The sequence below is a fragment of the Myodes glareolus genome, chromosome 5 (assembly GCF_982192425.1).
Source record: "Myodes glareolus chromosome 5, mMyoGla1.1, whole genome shotgun sequence".
NCBI classification, from domain to species: Eukaryota; Metazoa; Chordata; class Mammalia; order Rodentia; family Cricetidae; genus Myodes; species Myodes glareolus.
Genome location: NC_142030.1, coordinates 71,721,571 through 71,743,950, shown reverse-complemented (window position 1 = coordinate 71,743,950; position 22,380 = coordinate 71,721,571). Strand labels below are relative to the sequence as shown.

Below are 22,380 nucleotides of genomic sequence, written 5' to 3'. Positions count from 1 at the left end.
CTGTGTGCCTGTACCCACGCCCTGTCAGGGGAGGAGATGGGGGATTGCCTGGGCTTGCTGGCCACCAGTCTTGCTCCAGGCTCAGTGGGAGCAGACCACCCACTGCACTGCTTTGGATGGGGACACACATACACACCTGTGCATGCACCACACACACACACCTGTACATATAACACACACACACACACACCTGTGCATACACCACATACACAGCTGTGAATACATCACAAACACACATACACACACAGAGCTGTGCATACACCATATACACACACCCATGCATATGCCACACATACCTGTGCACACACTACACGCACACACACACGTGACTATAGCACACATACCTATGCATGCACCACACACACACACCTGTGCACACACTACATACACACACCCCTTTGCATACACCAGGCACACACACGTATGCGCACACATGCACACATACACTCATGCCACTAGGTTCCAATGAAAAGAAACTGAAACACATTAGGCCCTTTCTGCTGTCAGCAGCTGAGAACAAAATGTGCACACTGCTGTCACCTGCCACACAGAGGAGACCATGCCCACCTTTGTCCTCCGAGATGACCTGGACCAGCTCATATTCCTCGGCTGGGTCTGAGTCTAGATTGTGCTTCACCATCGCTCTCTGGATCACAGCAGGAGTCTTATCCTGGCTTGTCAACTGCAAAGGCAATGAAGGCATCAGTGACACGCTTAGCTCATGTTTCCTAAGCTTCTGAGCTCTTACTTTTGCTGTCTTGTGTGGCACATACTTCTCTAGCAAGCATGGAGTAGGTGGCATTAGAATGGGACAGAGTCAGGACTCCCGAATGTTAGTTAGTACTACTTCCAACTGAGCAGTCAAAGAGCCCTCTACTGAAATGGGGAAAACACACAGTGCCTATCACCCCACATGACTAGAGTTTCCAATAAAAGAATATTTAGGAACTATGGAAAATGTAAGGCATTATGAGTCCTGGGCCAATGTGATCTTCATGAGTTGAGCTGATACCATGACATCAGATGACAACCAACAAAAAGAAATGGTTGCAATTCTGCCCACTGGGGTGGGGGCGGCATATGAGACTCTATGACCCAGCAAACAATTTGCTAAAAGAAATGAAAACCTATGTCCACAAAGGGACTTGTGCACAATATTCATAGCAGATTCATCCACAACATCCTAAAGTTTGAATCAACCAGAATCTTCATTAATACTACAGGAGAATGTGTAACAAAATGGTGACCTGCTGGCCACTGAGCCACTAAAGACCTGACGAAGACCTGACGAAGTTGCAGCAATGGAGAGAATCCCACAAACGTGTTGAGTACAAGAGAACATAAAACCCTGCATCCGTGTCCTTAGAAGACTGGGTTCAAGGGGACTGATTGGAAGTATTATAGGGAATCTTGGTGTGGCTGGAAACAGCCTTCATTCGATTTCAGGTGTTGGACAGACAGATACATACAGAGATTTTAAAACTCAAAGAACTGAACACTAAGATTTGAACTGTATCCTAATTTCAATAATTTAATTTCAATAAAATAAGCTCCTAATTAAAGCATAAAGGTTCTGTTCCTCCCCAGGTTTGATTTTTCTTTTCTTTATCTCTGCCCACAGTTGGTGGTGAACATGAGCTCCGGTGACATCTAAGAGGCCATCGACATGCCGTATCTTGAGTGATTTCTTTAAACACTAAAGAAGTGAATGAATACCAGATTATTCATATTTAAAAAGAAAAGTTGCTCTCACCAGGAGGTGATAAAACCTGCTAGCTAGGGTTTGGCACACATGTGCGTGTGTGCATGCACATACATGCGTGCACACACATATCTGATTTCCTCCAGGGCCTAAGTGCCTCCCTGTGACCCAGGCAGCAGCTGACATTTGTGATTCAGTAAACAGCAATAAGGGCCGTGTTGATTTGCCTATTACAAAACACTTGGCTTATATACTTACAAGAAAGAATTGGTACACACAAAATTTTAAGGGAGGAAAATATATATTTTTAATAATATAAAGGAAATTATCACCAAACAGTAGATCAGTAGTGTAAGCTAAAGGAGGAAGGACATTTGTGGGATAAATGCTAGGTAAAAGCGGTAGATGTCGGTTTAGAAATCTATTTAGGGAGAAAGTCAGGTTACAAAACAAGGGCAGGACCAAGGGCTTTCCTTGGGCATTTATTACTTTGTTCGACAAAAACTAGAGAGACCTAATTGTTACAATTAGTATTACCAGTGGAGAGGGCTCCAGGTTTCATCCTGGAAAACATAAGGAACCCAGGAAGGGACAGCAAAGGGGGCTGTGCTCCCGAATCCAGGCCCTATGCCAAGGTAGGAATACCCTGGAGATTCCTCTGTTTACTGCCTCCCCGACACCAGGACATCACATTTGATCTAAGATGTCTCCTGGATGTACTGTTTTCCCCTGACTAACAGAGCACACAGCCATGGGCAGGGCACACAGTGTAACTGTACTGTAATTCCGAGGCACTGTGGCTGTGTGGGTGGCCTGGGCTCCCAGGGGGGCTGTTTCTCTAGTGCATTTTGTTAGTTACTCCCTTCCGCTAGTTGAACTGGGTCTCATCCTACACTCATTTCCACCCCACGGGGCTGAAAGGTATGTGCTACTGGACTCCAATACTGGTCCTGCATCCCTGTGTTTCTGACAATCTCTTAAACGGTGTCATCTGGATGCCCCAATTTATAGACCCTGAAACCTTCTCCTCTAGCAGTTCCTATCTCACTGGATGGAGTCACAGGCCACCAGGCTGACAGATGGCCCCAAGTTCTCCCTCTTCCTTAGGAATCCTCCCTCTTCTGTACCCTCCACAACAGCTACCAAAAGGCTGATAACAGAATGAATGGCTCTTACAATAATACCTCATAAGATGCCTCCCATATCATCTCTAGCCACGGGATTGTTATTCAAACCCTTATCATGCCATGCATGAGAGATGGGAGCAGCTTCCTAGCTTGCTTCCCACTCACAGTGCCCCTCCCACCCCCACCTGCTCTGTGGAAGCAGAGCAGTAGGCTTCCACAAGGCCAGTTACTCTTCTAGTGAACAAATCTGATGGTTTCTTAACACGATCCCTCCAGGGAGACCTTATTGCCTGTAGAATTAACACAAAGTCCCCTGCGGAGGCTGCAAGACCATTTTCAATCTGGTCTGACTTCTGTTAGAACATTTAGTGTATTCTCTCTCTCTCTCTCTCTCTCTCTCTCTCTCTCTCTCTCTCTCTCTCCCCTCCCTCCCCCCCTCTCTCTCCCTCTCTCTGCCTAGGGCAATAACTAGCAACAACACATGCTCAGTAATTACTGTGTTCAACGAATGGGTCAGCAAATTAATGGGATATTAAAAGACAACGACTCCACACCACTTTCGGCACATCCAGGCCTCAGCTTGGACGCAAATGATGACAACAAAAGTGGAAATGGGATTTATTATAGATTTTGCTGCAGTAAAGAATTCATCATTCATTTTTTGGGTATTTGATAGACCCTATCAACTAAGGAATTTAGTTATCTAACACAAGACCTACACAGTCAAGGTTATTACCATGAGCGGCCTTGTATGTCTTCCAAAAGACGACCATCATCAACACGAGCTTTGACATTTCTCTAGTTGAATGTAGGTTTTGTAAGAAGCACATAAAACCCAGTTCTAGTCACCTATTATGTGTAGCTTCTTGCTGACCCAAACTACTTCCACCATTAGCATCCTATTTAGGAGCAAGGCTGGAGTCAAACGACTAAAGGAGAAAGCTCTGTCACCAAGGACCACACTACTAAAAAGGCATGTCAATTTGCTCATCAATCTAAACGCTGGAAGAGTTCCAAGAAGGCATGCCAAGCAGGGGCATCCTCCCTGGGCTGCTGTCATACATTCAACCACATCGACCACCATGAAATGGGACACCAACCTGGATGAACAGGCTTAAATAATTCTTAAGATGTCAGAACTATATCCCATACACACCTGCACCATTAGATAAACATACCATCAATCTATGCCCACAAAGATGCTGCTGTTTTTCATGGTGGTTTTGGGTGCACACAGAGACAGGTATTATAAATACCATGCATATTCAAGGGTACCCGTCTGCACAGCTGACAGACACACAGGCATGGGCTCTTCCCATGAGACCCTCCCAGACAGGACGAGCCCTTACCATGATGCTCTTGTACATGTTGCCATTGTTGTCTTCTACACTGATGCGGATGATGCAGGTGTCCTCGTTCTGCTGGTTGTAAACGGGAGGCAGCACTGTGGAGGTAATGGATGTCACGGAGACGGAACGTTTGTGCACTTTCGGGTTGTTGTTGCAGGTTGGAGGGGAGGACAGGGGGTTGATTAAGGATGACATCCCTGAGGAATTCGTGTCCATGGAATGAATTGAGGAACATGAAGAGGAGGACTCAGAGAGCTGCGGGAATTAACACATCCCCAAAGGAAACAGAACCATTAGACCCTGGACCAAGCATGAGTCACCATTTTCAAGACAGAAGTAGATATAGAAACTGATCAACTTTAGCTACACCGTCCTCAGTGTCTCACGCGTCTCTTGAATCTGCTCTCACACACACCTACAGACCATGGGCTGATGTGACTGTCAGTGACTCAGTGTGATCCAATCACTGAATCTAGGGAAAGGCACCGTGAGTCTTTGCTTTCCTGTTTTTAGTCGCTTATATGAAAGTCAACCAGGAGAGGGCAGCAGATATCAGCTTATACAGGCCATATGCGCTGCAGTAAGTCAGTTTACAGACACTAGGAAGCCTTCCCTACAGGAGCTTGCTGATCCTCACCATCAATGCGGCCATGGAGAGCATTCCATCCCAGCTCTATTTCACAACCAGATTTTGTCGTAGGACATAAATGCCTTTATGTTTAAGGGCTTCTAAGATAAGGACTACAGTTTATGCAGTTTTGCTGGAGGGGGTGCAATTACAGATCATCTGATCCTTGATAAGAACTACAGTTTAGGTAGTTCTACTGGGGAGGGGGACGAGGGTGTGAGCAGAGATCACCTGATCCTTTTTACGACTAGAGAAGCACAAAGCCCAGAGAGAACACTGTGCACGGGTTCATCCATCCAGTCTCATTGCAACCATGACAGGAGCGCTCCACTCCCCCTTTGCCATGTGTCCACACAGCAAAGTGCAGCACGCTGCAGCAGGAAATGTGGTGAGTCAGGCGAAGTGGTGAGTTGCCTTGATCTACTGCCCTGAGACTGGTAATGACCTTTCACCTCTCCTTCTCACCTAGGTCTCACAGCATCACAACGATGATGAGAACACGAATCAGAAGAATCCGGTCACTTGCCCGAAAGACACACAGCCTTTGAGCATCTCTGCCACTTTTTCCATTTGCTGGTAGGTCCAGTAACATACATTTCCACGGTCTATGTCAAGGCCACATGAGAAATGTGTGTCTGCAGCTAATGAGCTTCTCTGCGTAACCAAATATTCAAGGTACACCCAATATTAATTACCAGACAAAGAGATGCTTAAAACTCACCAGAATGCATTCTCCACACAAAACCATTAAAGTGAGCCATTTAAATGTCAATTATTACAGAAAATTTTGCTTGTGTGTGTATATACGTGTGCAATATTTGTAATGGGCTAAGTTGAATTATATAATCCTATAACATATTCTAGGATTCATTGAAAATCAATACTAATGTCTTCCATATGTGTCTGCCCTTCCACAGAAACAGATTAAGAAAGTTGGTTTTCTGATAATGTGGCTTCTAAAAAAGTAGGAACTTTAATTTCTTAGGGGATGCTTCCTCCTATGGCATCCTATGTTATAGACAATTCCACAACATGGGAGTTCTACTACAGCTAGCAAGCTGCAAGGCCAGCTCTGATATGCAGCATCAACAATGGGATTGTCATGATATCATTTACTTATATGTTCTGTTGTTTGGATTTTTTTTTCTTCTGTGTTCCCAAGTGACTCAGCTTGAGCACTTGCTCAGAGTGGATAATTTGAATTGCATAATTTTGCCTGTAAGTGCATTGGCCAAGAAGGTCCATTTTCCAAATGCTGGTTAATTTTTTTTCACTTTCACATTCCATTTCCCCCTGGGCTTTCCACGATTTTAATAACATTTAACAGAGACGATAAGACATTAAGGATGGTGAGGGTCCATGAGTCTTGAAAGAGTATCTGACGGGCTCATGTCCTGGTGAGAATTTCAGTGTAAGGAGCGGCATGAAAATAAACGTTTATAAGTGATGATAAGGGGCATGAAGAGACAGGAATGCAAAATACACTTGACTTTTAAAGAAACCAGCGTCGCATGGGAGAGGGAGAGAGACCATGTGGGGGCTGTTAGACAGGAAGTTATCACAGGGTCTGGGTTAGGAGTGTGAGAGACATCCCCCAATCAGGTGCTGTGCAGAGCTGTGGAATTTTCTGGGTAATATACAGGGATTTTACAGCACAGAAGCTACATGTACCCATGTCACACATTCATCTTTAAGTCTGAAGAAACCAGGCTCTGGGAAAGATTCATCTGAAAATATATAAACATAACCTATGCAAGAAACTAGGCTGACAAAAAAAAGAAGAGTTCTGGAAACAAAAGCATCTGCGTGGTTTCCAAGACACCGTGTGTGTGTGTGTGTGTGTGTGTGTGTGCAGGTGTGCTGCTGGGGCGGAAGCCAAGGCTTTGTCCCTGCCAGCCATGCATCCAGCCCTATGCTACATCCTAAGCCTAATCTTCGTGCTCCCCTAAGGGTAATGTGCTCTTACTCTACCTATGCTCCAGCAGACTGATTCCACTTCCTTCCCAGACAGAGACAGAAACCCCTCAGAGATGTGAGAGTGCCACAGCCATGGCCACTTTCCTATGGTATTCACCAGCAGATTACAAAACCCATAAAACATTGGGCTCTGTGAAAAAGCAAAAAATGAGTACGGCCTCATTCTAGATTTTTTAAAAAAAATCTGTGTGAGAGAAAAAGAGATACATATCTGTGTATAGATGTGTGTGTGCAGGTGTGTGTGTGCCAGGGCACATAGCAGATGCGCAAGGACAACCTCAGGTATCTGTTCTTGTCTTCTGCCTTGTCTGGGGCAGGCTGTTCACCATTCTGTACACACAGCAGGCCAGCTGACCTGGGAGCTTCCAAGCGGCCTCCTGTCCCCTGTCTCCCATCTTACTGTAGAAGTACAGATATTTTCTCTTACTCATTTGTGCAGCCGTGAGAAAGGGACTGGATGAGGGTCCCCATTTATTTCCACTGTGGTAGACAATATCACCTTTATCAACTCTTCACCCTGCTGCAAACTGTGACCTTTGCCCTGGGAATTTGTTTCACGGTTCCTCCCACTGAAGTCGGGTCACATCTCCCTGCTTCAGTTATTTATTTTAATGTGAGTGCTTTCAGCAGTGGTCAGTACGACTAAGGAAAGGCTCTCTGGGTGTGTTTACAGGGTGGAGCTTCTTCCCCTCTTCTGCATACATTTCAGCATGCTAAGAGAGTCTTCTGGAAAGTCCATTACTTCAAATGAATGACAGGTAAGTGAGCAGACTTGGGTTAAAAACTGTGGTGTAAGGCCAAGGCTGACCCAAAGCAGCTAGCCCCCCTAGAAACATGGTAGTTGCTCTAAGTCACTGAGTTTGAAAGTGCTTTTCCTATGTGACGTGGGTGTGGTGCAAGTGCGGCAAAGGCAGCGTGTGACACCAAGACGCTGGCACATCTCCATTTCTGCCGCTCTGTTCCTTCTCAAGCAGTCCTGACTCTCTGGACTAAAGCATACTTATTTTAGGGGCCATAATCCTTTGGTGCATTTCAGCATAAAAATGTTTCAAGGCACAAATGAATAAGCCAATCAATCTCCTTAGCACTTTGCAACTACGTCTCTGAGGAATGGGTCCCCAGAAGGGGCTGTCTCAGACACCTACTAGAAACTCTGAAACAAGACATTCCTCATGTGTCAAACTGCATGCTGGGGGCTGCAAGAGGAATGAGAATTATGGAAAGGGTTAGCATGTACCTTCTTTTGAGGTTCATCTGGTGTGTCCATGGGTGTGACGGAACCCTCCTCAGCCTCTGAATGGTTCGACTCACAGGATGACACGCTGACTGAGTCCATGCTCTCACCAGAGCTCCCGCTGGCCGTGGACTTGGGCTGCTCTTTGGTGGGAGTGCTCCCAGTGATGATGTCAGACCCCAGAAACAGTCTGCAGAGAACAGAATGCCAAACATGTTGGCTGTTACAAACCTAGAACGCACGGCTGGGCAAATGATATGTGCCGATTAAGCCCTTAAGGTTTTTCAATCTTGTATGTTCTGTTGTACGTGTTTTTTTTTTTTAAATCTATAATATTTCTAACAAATAGCACTGACTATCTTGTCCTAGGAAATTATGTCCAGTCCCAAACAGCACATAGGTTGTTTAATGATACAGCCTTTCCATGCCACTGGCCCTGCATCTTTGAGCAGTCTATGGAGCACTGTGGCAGGGTCATACCAGCACCCTGCCCCTTATTGCTTCCTGCCCTAAAATGAACTTGGAGCTTCCTGCAGCTGGAAGAGGTGGGCGTGCTCCGGATAAGAAACCAAGGAAGAACACTTCTGCTTTGAGTCATCTGGAGAACTACAATAACCCAAACCCCTTCCCCATAAAATAACTATGTAAGAAACACTAAAACCTCTTTTCAGCTGATGTGGCATTAAGCTGTAAGGGAAATCCCTACAGATCTTAAGGAAAAAGAGAACTGAAAATCAGAAGTTGGTTAGCTATTTCTGCAGCTGCTCTCTTTGGGAAATGGGAGGTATGAATGTTGGCAAAATAGTCATTTAAAAAATAACACACCTTAATTATACATAATAATGGGGTTCCATTTGATGTTTGCATTCATATATACAGTGTGAAATGTGAACTTGTTGCAGATTTAGCACATACACAGTACTGTGAAATGAGGATTCTGATTATGAAAAAATGATGCTAAAACTCAGTCCTCTAAACAAAGCCAGGCACTCAAAGCGCTCCACCCTCAGCGAAGAGACAGGCTAGAAAACTATCCTGTGCAGACACGGGAGACAACAGGGAAGCCTATCTGTCCTGACCTGAATTTGTACGGAAGGAATAATGTTTCTGATTTGCTACCTATGTGGTCTACATGTTAGGAGTCTCAGGCCACCACTGGGAATGATGAATGGATGGATGGACAGATGGACAGATAGATGAAATATATTTTTCAGGAAGACTATACCCAAGCTGTAGAGAATCCCTTTATAAAGATAAGCTAGCAATACAGAATTACAAAATATATACCAAGAGCCACTCTATATTCAGAGAACAAGCAGGCAGAATGGGCAGGAGACCCCGACTCCTGGGAACTTGTGACATGGAGAAGTCAGAGCGAAAGCGGTCATCCATTCATTCACTTGACAAATGTTTCCATGTCCACCAAAGGCCAAGTTTTATAAGCATATTTTAAAACATTAAAGACATAAGAAAATTTAAATCTGTTTAGAGCAAGGCCACTCTAATAAAAAGGGGATTTGAAGAAATCATATAGAAGTGAAATGTATAGTTATTTGAATAAAAAAAACTCAGTAGGGTTAAATAACTGTTGAAGAAAACAATTATGAAAAATCAGGATGTAACAGGGATGAAGGAGGAATATGGGGGCCCCTGGGGTGAACAGAATTGCAGTGCATGATGTGAACCCCAAGATTCGATAAAGAAGTTAAAAAAAGAAAAGAAAAGAAAAGAAAATCATGAGTAGATCTAGAAAGAAATTCTCAGAAATCAGCATTGAGAAGCAAAGCTAAGGAAATGGAGGCTGAAGGACACCATGGAAACACCAGGAAGTCCCGCCCATGTGTGAGAGCGGCTGTGGCGCAAGACGATGAGACTGGAAAAGAGAACGTACGTAGGAAGACACGGGCTGAGAAGATTCCAGAACTGCTGAGCCACAAAAGTCCACAGATCCAGGAAGCATTATACCCCACAGATCCAGGAAGCATTAGATAACCAAGATGTCTACATGATGGTTGGTGGGGTTGGGTGTGTCAAGGTGAACTACTTGGCCTGGGAAAACTAGCCAATATTCCTAAGGGATATTCTTGCTTGTCCCCGGCCAACGCAGATAGCGTCAATCAAAAGATCAGACTCAAGTTTATGAACTAAGGGAGATGCATGAGAGGAATTAAAGTCTAAAATTAAATTTAGACTTTCTGGAATTAAAGTCTAAAGACCAGCTTTTCGGAGCAGAGAGGTGCTCGAGCTCCTTCTACAGAAACTGGTCCAGTCAAAGCCCGGGCTTTAAGGAACAGTGCTTCATTCCCCTTCTTCCCTCCATTGGTTCTCCCTCCTCCCTCTTCCTTCCAGATGTCATTTCATAGGTCACTGTAGATAAAGCATCTATAAACTTAACTCTGAGCCAAATCTTAGGTGTGCATCCAGGTCCTCTCATTACACAAGAGCTACTTTGTCCACACTTCCGTTTCCTGCTCTGTGTGACTGGAGCTATAGAGAAACTGCTTCCTAGATCGTGTTGTAAAGTTCATAAACACATGTACTGCTCTCATAAGGGCCCTGGCATTTGGCTCATTTAAATTTCTATATACATCCAGTACTCACTTATCTGTGTATGTGGCAGTGCTTAGACTCTGTGGACAGAGCAACAAATAAAAGCAAGGCTTACCCTGATGGTGCTTAAATTCTCTACAGCATGTTAGATGAAGGTAAATGTGATGAGTAAAAAAAAAACAAAAAACAAAAAACAAAAAACAAAAAACAAAGATGAAAGGCAATCAAGGGAGGGCACCAAAGACAGGTAATGTGAAAGGGTTTTGGTATCAACGAGCCTGTCAAGGTGACATTTCTACAAACACCTGAGAGGCTTGAGAAAGTGAGGCAGGTGGCTCTCTGGGAGACAAGTTCCCGGAACTGAGAGTGACTGTCTGAAGGTGGCTGAAGTGCAAAGGGGAAGATGAGGACAGACGGACAGGCTGCTGGGACGGTGCTGAAGCAGCAGGGCAGTGGGTCCCTTAGATAGTCTAAGGTCTCTGGATTCTATCCAGAAGGAGTGAAGTCTCACACAATTGACCATAGAAGGCCTCTTCATCTTCCATACCTGAAGGATAATGTTTCTATTGTAATACTCCAAACTGTGAAAAAGTCAGCACGAGTGAGCATGACGTCACTGTCAGGTCACTCTTAGGAGATGACCACTCTTACCAACATCCAGGAAAAAAGACCATTTCAAGCCACAGGCAGGGCTAGTGTAAAGGCAACTGCCCGGTATGTTTACAGGTTGATGTGGTGGACCTTAGTGGACCAAGGCAAGCGTGGTAAGAGAGAAGAGCTGGGAGTAGATCACATAGGGCCCAGTGAACTAGGACCTAGAGTTGAGATTTCAAAATAAAACCACTGGATGCTTTTTAAAAGGGAGAGTCTGTGGTTCTGAAGGATTGCCAAGCTATTTAGTGGAGAATGAGCTGATGGGACAAGAGGACAGGCAGACGGGGCAAACTGCTGCTGGACAGGAATGGGCGGGTGTGATGCGCCTTTTGAGCTCATGACAGGAAGCACACTAAGTGGACACTCAGAACTGCTGAGTGCATCTCCTCCCAACTCCGACAGGACCCCTGGCGTGGGAGGGGGCACTCACAGGCTCAGCCTCTTCACCATGCTCTTCCGAGGCTTAGGCGAGGTGGTGCTGGCATCAGCGGCTGCTTCAATCTCACAGGACAGGGCATAGCTGGGAAAGACGGGAGGTCCGAGGTCAGTGTTTAAGCACAGAACTGACTCCCAACTCACGTGGTTTGCTGGAACACTGGATCTAGAGGAAGGCTCCGAATATCAAAGTAGAGCTGTAGACTATGGTGCTCTGGCATGGATGTCAGAGGGTGTTACATTGCATGCCTCCCCTTCTCCCTACTCCTCTCACCAGCAGATGAACAGAGCCTGCTCCGCTCTGTAGGCTTCGATATGAGGACGTGTGACTGGCAGCAGATGCAGCTGACCCAGTCTGCCCCGTGATCATCCTCATCCCGCCACAAGGCCGAGCTTGAAGAATCCTTCCCGCTCAACAACCCCACCACCATTTCTTTTCTACTTCCTCCTCCCAGTGTGCTTGTGTTTATGGGCACACACACATACTTTTATGGTAGAAAAACGAAAGAAGGTATTTACATAAAATATCTAACCTTTCGGGAACAGACATGAACAATTATGTTATTTATAAAGATACGTAAATATAACCACAAACTTTATCTTTAATTGTCAAAACCTGCTCAATTAAAAATACCCAGGCTTCAGATACTGGCATTGGCATGCTAGGCAAGCGGTAACTGATGCAGATATGAGAGGGGCTTCTAATCTGAAGAGCATCTTGTTCAAGCCGTAGCTGTAACCAGCACAGGCATGTGCTGAGTGGAGGCGGGTCACGGCCATCAACACTGAGGTACTCAGGCAGGCCTGGCAGAACCAGCTATGCCCCTCAAAGCCTCATTGACAAATACTTATTTTGCTGTCAAGTTCACTCTTCCGTATGATACATCTTCAAAGTCTACCTCAGTGATCGGCAAACTTTCTCTGAATCAGATCAGATAGTAGGTATTTTAGGTGGCAGACCATATGGTCTGCCTTTAACGCATGAGAGCAACCACAGATAGGATGTAAATGAATGGGCTATATTCTGCTAAAGCGTTATTTAGGGATCCTAAAATTTGAATTTCAAGTAACTATCTCATGCCGTATTATCCTTCTTTTATTTTTTTCCTTCTGCCACTTAAAAATGTGAAAACAGGCAACATGCCACATAAGGCCTACTGACCACTGGCAGCCACCAGACTAGAGGGAAGGCCTTAACCCACTGGGCCAGCATTTAAAGCACTAAGTAGGCTCTATGTGCCTTTCCATGCACACCAGCCAATGTCTTGAAACACGTGCCCTGTGCCTTACCCACACAAAGGCACCACTGCCCTCCAGACACCAGGCCTTTGCTCAGGTCCCTGTCTTGCTTTGTCTGGAATGTTCTGCTCTGGCTCTTCTGGTGAAATCTCTCTTCACAGCCCAGGCTATGGGGTAGATCTGCAAAGCATCCCATCCCCCTCACTCCTCTGTCAATGACCTCCTCCTGCCCATAGGTTCCCAGCACTTCAGTTCTTCCCTTATTTCAGTCTCTCAAGGGTTCTTCTTCCTCTTCCTCTCCCTGAAAGCTAATGCTGTCAACTCTGTGACAATGGCAGTGGCATTCTAATGGTACTTTCCAGAATACAATTTTATGCTTAAAATAAACATTTTTGCAAACAGGCATCCTGAAGACGAGGAAGAATAAAGGAACTGCTCCAGATTTCAAAGGTGAGTGGCAGGGCAGGACTTAAAGGCCCATTCCCTAGTCCTGGCCACTCAGTTTCTCTCTGAAAACCAAGGACCAGGACCCTTAGAACAGGAACACAAGAGCCACTGAAGAGACAACCCAGCAAGGTCCTGGCCACTGCATGCACGGCGGTTCCTCCCTGATGGGCGATAAGCCAGCCTACCTCTCCTCCTCTGTTAGGAGCTGCTGCCTCTGGAACCACTGGATAAACTTCTGGTCCGGGGCCATGCAGTAGCTGTTGCAAGCGGACTGTAGGAGCTTTATCTGGGCGATCACTTCAAACTCCTACAGCAGACAGAAAACCAAAGGGAGAGCGAATAATAAGATATTACAAATAACAAATTACAGATTTGCATTATTACAAATAATAACAAATGAGATAATAACAAATACCAGTCTTTTCAACATGGAAATGTAACACCCTAAGGAGGAAAATAAAGAGAAGCCTATTGAAGAGGATTCTGAAACGCTGCTGCTTTGGAAAGTAAATGAATGAATCCTAAAAGCTCTAATTCAGAGGTGGGGGTATGGATCGGTGGTTGAGTGTGTGTCTGGCACACACAACATCCTGGGTTTAATTCTTATTACCACAAACAAAAATAAATTTTAAATACACATATGTACCACTTCAAACCCCTTAAGCCTTTGCATGCTTCTGTTCCTTTCTCTTTGAAAAAAAAATTCATAAGACTAAAGCCAAAAGCAGGCCCACTAGTCACTGGCTCAGTTTACAATGGCGCTTTGGCCTCCCTACTTCCATTCTTTTTTCTTTTAAGTATAAGACTGGTGAAATATATGAGCTTTACTCCTATTCCTTAAAAAGAGAGAGTAGAAAAGAAAGAAACAAAGAAGTAAGGAAGGAGAGAAATGTTTCAAGTCAAGAAGCTCCCAGCTCCCCACCACAGCTTCTCCAGCGCTTCCCTCAATAAACAGACACTGGTGGGGCCGACCACCTAAACAGCACGGCTCTCACAAAGCTTATGTAGGTTTCCCGAATCCTTGGGTTTTACTACTCTAGTAAATCTTTTAACTAACCTTCTGAAGCTCACGAGAGAACAAGCAAAGCGAGTACATGATTATGTCCAAAATTATTTATACCTCTTAACAGGCTTCAAGGTCCCTTTTGTGATGTCAGCAGTGAGGACAAACTGCAGCTTTAGGTTTCCCACCCACACCTTGCAAATGTCTAACTTCTTAGTCTTAAAAGGAAAGGAAGCAGTTTCCAGGTTAATGCTGAATTTAAAGGCCCAAGCATGGGGGCACTGTGGGGGCAAAACAGGACACGACAGAAGTAACTAAAGAGTTGGCGGGGTCTTGGGGTTGCAGCCTTCAAATCAGTGGTGCCATGGAGTATTTCCCACCATGCCACAGAAGGCTCAGTGGGCGAGGGACAGAAAGCTCCAGTCGGTCCTAGCCTGGCTGGCTGCTTGCGCCATGTTCATATCAAGCCCCGTGGTCTTCACTCCGACACTGTTCTCTGACCTCACCAGCTGAGACTAGACTCAGCCTCCTAGGGCTTCTCTAAGAGCCTCCACTTCTACTTTGAACTTGGATAAAGAAGAATGATGGCTGCCTGCTCATCTGCCCGTCTCCTTCCTGGATTGTGGACTTCAAGAGGGAAGGGAGCTCTGGCTTCCCATTGCAGAAGTCTCCAAACTCCCTGCTAGGTACATCAGCAATGCTGGTAGAATGGAAGGATGGAGAGAAGATGGTGAAACTCTGCGGGGCGTTTATAACACTCACCCATCTTCCTTTCAAACATTCAAAGGCCTCTCTCATGCCCATTTGACAGAGAAATTATAGTAAAATTTGCACTTTAAAAAACATAGTGCAGTACTATTCTATCCATAGAAAGATTCAAGTTTGATATATAATATCCTTTTTATACTGGCAGGAAGGATAATCTAATGGGGAAGTTTATGTCGTCTCCTCACCCAGACAGACCCACAGGAGCAACCATCTTTAATAATGCTATTCACTCTTAGAAACTTATTTTCTTAATAGTTGAACTTGGTTTTTTATTCAACTAACAAAAAATGTGTATGTATATGTATATATATATGTATATATATATATATATATATATATATACATAGTAGTGGTGCATGCCTTTAATCCTCTTGAGAATCAGAGGTAGGTAGATCTCTAGATCTCTGTGAGTTCAAGGCCAGCCTGGTCTACAGAATGAGTTCCAGGACAGGCTCCAAAGCTACACAGAGAAACTCTGTCTCGAAAAAGAATATATTCAAGGTGTATACACGATATTTTGGAATAGGTATTTGTTGTGGGATGACTAAACCAAGCTAACTAACATATTAAGTGTTTCCCATACTTCTCTGTAGGAGAATATTCAAAATCTATTCTCAGCAATAATTTTCATATGCATAATACATTATTACTAACTATAGAGTAAACCTGCTTTTCTAAAAGTAGCTGTAAAGAAGCAGATGAGGCAGGGGTAAGGAAATCTGTCAATGTGTGTGTGTGTGTGTGTGTGTGTGTGTGTGTGTGTGTTTTAGGGATCAAATGCAAGACCTTATGCATGCTAGTTCAAGTGCCCTAACATTGAGCTACATGCACAGATCTAAACTACCTTTAATTTATTAATGAGCTTTGCAGCTGGACAAAATCTGAACTCTGGCTCATCACCAGCTGAATCTGGACCAGCTACTCAATCTCTTCTATCCTCATCTTTAACTGAAGATGAGGGAAATGACCTTGTGGGGCTCTCGTGGAGTGATGTATATGAACATGCCAAACATAATGGTATATTTAAAATGTTTAATGAGTATCATTTTTCTGCCTCTCCAAAAAACAAAAGAACAAGATTTGTCTCCACTTCTTTCAGTTTTTCATGCCCAGATGCAATAAACTGGCAAAGCATAGGTGAGAGTTCCACTTACCCTTCTCCTTTTCTCAAAGTTGATCAGTCCACCCTGAAAGAAATATTTAAAGAGTATAACCAACCAAACTGCAGAGCCCTGCGCTGTCGTGGCTCACACTAAATAGGTCAAAGGGATGGCAGAGCTGTCATTATTAATGTTCCCATTAACATGGCAGCTACAGAGGAAGACAATCATCTTTTTCTTAGAGAACAATGTTCATTTATGACAGGTCAGGGTAGACAACCAACTCTTAAAATCTGAAAGCAACTACTCAAGAAAGCCTCGTGAGTCAGAGTCCAACACATTTGCCAAGCCAGTGAAGAGCGAACTCCACCCCACTCATCCCCTTGACCCAAGACAACAAAGCAGATGCCACTGACTCATGCTGGAAACCAAATTGTCAGTGGTTGATCAGAAGGGAAGTCACTTCTCCAGAGCACCATGGAAATTAAGTTTCAATTCTTCATCACCACCATCCCTATTCTCAGTAGGTTAAATTTAATTTCTCAGTATTTGCCTACTCCACAAAGTTCCCCAGCACAGATGGGTGTTTCCTCAGATAAGCTGAGGCAGAGGCCATGAAGAGACATGCGCTTGGGCAATGCAAAATTGACAGGCATGCCTACACCACTTAAAGAATCCTTGAAAGTATGTAAAGCAGCTTCCCTTTCTAGTTGCAGCACACGTCTGCAGGCTGCACAGGAGAAGCAGCGATGCACATGTGCAGGCTGCTTTGGGTTTGCGGTGCGCTGCGCTGTGTTTCGCCTGTGGTTTATTTCTGTTTATTAGGCATTGCTGGGAACTGAACCAGGACATGAGAGGCAAGTGCTTGGAGCTAGACGCCAAGCCCTACAAACAACCTTTAAATCTCGTTTCAAATATCAAATTCTTCCTACTTAACATTTTAGTATGGCTATTAACAGGCTGCTTGTTTGGATGGAGTTCACCTGTCTTCACTGCAGAAGAAAGACAGTAGGTGGACCCAAGTGTACGCTCCAGAACAGGAGGCGGGGACACGATGATTATAAAGAAAAGAGGAAGACCTGTTGAAAATTCATTCATCTTGTTCATTCTTTACTCTTCAGGAAGAGAGTTGGGGTGTATCATTCTTCAAGTCCATCTGCAGTGTCTATGCTCAGACCCCACCCCTCAAAAGGCATTTCATCACGTGTCTTCATAGGGGCCCAATCACGCTCCGCCATCTAATGTTCCCTCGCCTTCCGCTGCACTCTGCGCTCACTGCTACCGTTTCTATCTACCACTGCCTGTTTCAATAGGCAGCGACTGCTTTCACTGGCCTCTGCACCATTTCTGGGGTTTCTGGTGCTTGTCTTGTTTTCCCACTGCCCAGCCTCCTATATGTGCATTGTGAGCTCTAAAAAGATACTGAGAGAAACAAATTTCTTCCCCCATGAAGCCAAGAAGAAGGCTGCAGGCTCGACTGCAGAGAACTCACCTCAATGTAGTCCTGCAGAGCAGTGTCCAGCATGGTCAGGTCGGTCAGGAAGGTGCCCAGGTAAGGTACAGTTCCCTGCATCACACCCTGAAGAGGAGTCAGAGAAGAGCTGTCTTACTGTCATTGAAATGTTTAGTGGGTTTGGTAACCCACACAACAGAGGAAAGGGACCTAGGCAAAACTAATTTGGAGTTGTTAGAGTCTTCCGCAGGACTGAATTGCTTTAAAGGCCTATGCAAACAGGACAGGAACTAGATGACCTAATGTCTAACTTTCAGGAAAAGCAAGCCTCCAATCAGGAGATCATATGCGTGTACAAGTGCGTTCACTGTGGGGTCTACTGTGATCAGGCTCTGCTCAGTGGGGTCTGCTCTCGTCAACGTGTGCAGACAATTTCAGATGTTTGGAATGCCCTGATGCCATGGCCTCAGCATCATTAAGAATATACCACTATTTCCCAGGGCAAGGTTTCCGGGCCATCACTATTAGCAATGCAGGACAGAGAGGAGTGACTTTATAGAGGTTAATTTGGCAAACTCTATTTTAACCAAAGTAGTGGTGTGTTCACCACCAGGGATACCATGAACACGACAGCAGATGCCACTCTGACACCACAGAACTCTTTGACAGGATGTGACAAGAGAGGTATTTCATTCCCGTGACATTCTTTCCAAACAGATGTGACCTCCGTTTAATCACTAGACAAACAAAGACAAACCCAGACTGTGGGGCATTCTCCAGGACTCCCGGGTGGTACTCCTGATGACTGTCATGGTCATAACAAACAAGTTAGGGCTCTGAAGCTGCCATGGACTAGAAGTGACTGGAAAATGCTGACAGCTAAGTGCTGCTGGCATGCTGGACCGGGTCCCACAACAGACAGGTGAATTCCAAGCGAGGTCTGGGTTTTAACTGACAGGATTCTGTCAGCGTAATTTCTTAGGGTTGCCTGTTACACCACCATCATGGATGTTGTTAAAGGTGGGGAGAAATGAGCAAAAATTTTAATATTCATCTCACCAAATCTCCTTTGCAGCTGTCTGTGTTCCCACAGGCCCACCAAGGCACAAGCATTCTTCAGGGGAAAGAAATGGTGGGCAGGGGACAGACACCTTCTCATATATGCAGGTACTTAGGGGAACTCTGGCAGGAGCACGGTCGGAGCCAGGGCAAGGCCAGGCCACTTGGCGCAAGGCGGGCCGTGTGCTCAGCCAGTTCACACCATGCAGGACTTTGTCCTTCAGAAACTTACTGTCAGCTGAAGTTTAGTTTGTCCTCCCCTGTTGTGTGTACAAGGTCTTATCCTGAACTAAAATAATCTCTACCCCTCCCTCGGTAGCAGCTATTTTTAACTGTCTCTGAACAACCAAAACAACGTGAAACACTTTCAAGTTTGGTCAGCTTTTAGGTTACAGGAGTTCCAGCCGTCAAAAGTATTGCCAATCTATGGCCAGCCCTAAGGAAAGTTCTCTCCAGGCAAGGGTGTCTAGTCTCTAATCTCCCTTTCTGTCCCCCACCCCCACCCTCTGCTAGAAGCTGAGGATTTAAGGACAGAGCCAAAGATGATGACAATTATGCCTCTGCCTTCAGAAAGGAGGCCTGGTGTTCTCTGAGTACTGGACTAGATCTGGTTAGGATCCAGAATTATTAAGGAGAGTGAGGCAGTGATTAGGGAGGCTGGGGACAAATGAGTGAGATCTAAATGCAAGGACCCAATCTTTCTAACAGGAGACTGTCTTTCCTGGGTCATTACATGCCCAACGCTGATGTAGGCAGAAAGGCTAGGAGGCTTCTGGCCAAAGTGGCAGCAGCCTACAGCTGTAAAAGTGGGTGGAGGGGATGGCAAGAAGGACGGAGATATGCCCACTGCACACTTTCCTTCATCATCATCTGGAGGGGTGGTGGGGAGGAGGGGTGGCTAGGGGTAGAGTGGAGGAGGGGTGGCAGTCTATGGAATTTGCAACTCTTGGTATTCATGTCTCACTGGGTCTAACACTTCTGATAAAAACTTCACAGGTTAAGGCAAAAAATGAGAGAGAGCTTTGACAAGTCCAGGTGCCCTGCAGATGGAAGATGCTGGGCTCGTGCGCCAGCTGCCTAGCCAAGAACATGGAGCCACTCTCCTGCCGGAGAGCACAGGCACACATACCATATCCTTCTGCAGCTGCAGCCGCCTCTGAGTCCGCTTCTGGTTTTCTTTCACACTGCTGTCCAGGTTTGCAAATTTTGAGGTTCCTTCCTAAGAAACAGAGTGCGCATAGAGGAGAGTCATGGAGGATTCCAATCAGGGGAGAAGGGAAGAGGTGTCTAGGCTCTAGAATACAATCGCTTCCTGTGTTCCAAGATGCCATGCAGATGAAGAAGCCTCCTGCAGGCCCTTGGGCTGTGTTACGACTGGGGCTGGGGGCATTGCTGCAGACTAGTCTCTGTATGCAGTGGCCTGGGATTATACGACTCTCCCCCTCTCCAGCTCTGTAAAAGCAGGGTCCCTAATTTCACTAGAAAATCAATCATCAACACAAGGTAGGTGATTTCCAAAATGGGAGGTGTTTTCTCCACATCCCAGGTTTCTTGCCAAGTAATCTTATGTCTTAGAAATGAGCTTTCTTCCTGCACAGTTTATGACTTCTTTATCTTGGCCTGGAATGAATGCGCCAGCATTCTGGGAAGGAAGGGGACTGTGTGGTGTTTCTTAGCTAAATGAAACCTTTGCCCAGCAAGATTTTGAGGAATTCCAGTGTTTTGATACATCGCAATTAATGAAAGATGGGCTATTTGCAGGGTTCACTTGGCCCTCCTAAGATGTCTCTCCAGTCTGGAACTCTCACGAGTCTACCATTTTTCTTGGGGTCTGAGGACAGATGGCCACCCATGCTTCCTGCCAGCCGCCTGGCACAAGAACCGAACTTCTATGTAACAACAGCAATCATGGGTTTGCTGACTGAACATAAAATGTTTCAGTTTCGTGGTTTTAGAGTCATGTTAAGTTCTCATTTTCCAGGAACTGCATGAATGGAAGGCAATTTTGCAATTCAGGGTAAATTCTATATTAGTTTTTCCTTAGTCAGTTTCTTCCAAGTTTATTGCATTATAAGCATGTGACCTTACATTACTGTATAGTTCTGGCTAGCCTGGAACTTGCTATGCAACAGGCTGGCCCCAAAGAGTCACTTGTCTGTTTCCTAAGCGCTGGGACTAAAAATGTGTTCCACCATGCCCTGCTTATCTAAAATTCCTAACAGGGACTTATAAAAGGTTAAACCTAAGAATCATAAAGCAACAGAGGGATTTTAAGGATCACTGAAGACTCTGTCTGATGAGCGGGACATAAAAAGACCAGAGATGAGGAGCGAGATTTACTGATCCCACAACTTGGTGGATTCCTATGAATGGAGGTCCATCCCTGCAGCACTACCATGAAACCGACAAGTCAACCAAGTGCGCTGAAATCTGAGCACTTGGGAGGTTATGGCAGGGGGATCATGAGTTCAAGGTCAGCCTGGGCTACACTGTGAATTCCAGGTTGACCTGAACCACACGGTGAGATGCTGTCTAAAGAAAAAGGAAAGGACGAGAGGAGACGACTGGTCGCTGCTAGCTCTTCCTGATGGAATGTCTACTGGAAATCCATTCAACTGCCACATCCAATACCTGCAGCCATTTCCTCCCTCAGCCCGATATTCTTTACATTGCCACCCCCATATCACCCCTGTGAACCTCCCGCAAACCATCCGTGGGCTCCTGCAATGCCCACTCTGGTTCTTTCCTCCAGCCTCCTTTGTGGCTCACACACAGACTCCTGGCTACTCTTCCCTCTTCCCCAGTCGTCTTGTTTCCAGCAGACTTGTATCATCGGAAATGACTTCAGTTATCACCTCTGTGTCAGTGGATTTCAATTTTCCCCCATGCTTCCTCCAGCCTCTCACTCCGATCCTCACTCCTCCTGCCTCTGCACCTCTGACCTTTTCCCTAGAGCAAGCTTCTGCCCTGTGTCTCACTTTTCCTTTATCTCTGCCTCTGCAGACTCCAGCTGCCTTTGTGTTGTTCTGGTGCCTCAGAGAGACTCACGCTAAGTCTCCAGTGACTCTGTTTGCTGGATACTGGCTCCATTTTAAAAACATGATGGTGAAATTGCAGCTTAGGAGCAACTGGCAGCTTTGTTTGGGTGGGTGTTTGCAGTGTGAATGGCCTCTTGCTCTGACCTTGGTGTTAATGCATTGGAGAGCCTCACTGACCGTTCTTTTCTGCCAGACTCCAGGAGGTTTTTAGAAGTTGTTCATATTAAAGCAACCGGGGATAACTGTCATCCCCAAAAGGCACAAGAACCACGATTTGGTGGTTTTCTGCTTTCTGTTGTTTTAATGTCTATAGATTCAATGATCTGCAGTTCTTCTAAGTTTCAGAAATCATAAATTTAAGACAATCTTTGAAAAAAATTAAGAAATGTTTTCTCAACAGTTAGAAGGAAACCACAAATGTTTACTAAGTATGTTCTCTGGGCCATAATTTTAGAGAAGTGGCATATTACATGCACCCAGAAGTAGAAGATAGGTCATTTTAAACTAAGATTACCCACCTATAAATCAGAGTCTAGGAGTAACATACTAGAAACAAGGCCCAGTAGTTTTTCTTAGTGCTTATTTTGAGAACTTAAGTACCTTGATCTCACTATTTA

General features: G+C 45.2%; 1 protein-coding gene across 3 annotated transcripts in view; it reads right to left on the bottom strand.

Annotated features, from left to right (window-relative positions):
* Rgl1 (ral guanine nucleotide dissociation stimulator like 1) overlaps window positions 1–22,380 on the bottom strand; it is a 255,495-nt gene that overhangs the window by 5,184 nt on the left and 227,931 nt on the right. For all 3 annotated transcript variants that reach the window (XM_048431067.3, XM_085688121.2, XM_048431068.3), the window contains 8 exons: window positions 19,855–19,944; window positions 17,706–17,792; window positions 16,268–16,300; window positions 13,528–13,649; window positions 11,652–11,741; window positions 8,021–8,207; window positions 4,179–4,433; window positions 568–682 (listed from right to left, as the gene is read on the bottom strand). In XM_048431067.3, coding sequence (XP_048287024.2) covers window positions 568–682; window positions 4,179–4,433; window positions 8,021–8,207; window positions 11,652–11,741; window positions 13,528–13,649; window positions 16,268–16,300; window positions 17,706–17,792; window positions 19,855–19,944 — 979 coding nt within the window. The remainder of the gene's footprint in view (window positions 1–567; window positions 683–4,178; window positions 4,434–8,020; window positions 8,208–11,651; window positions 11,742–13,527; window positions 13,650–16,267; window positions 16,301–17,705; window positions 17,793–19,854; window positions 19,945–22,380) is intronic.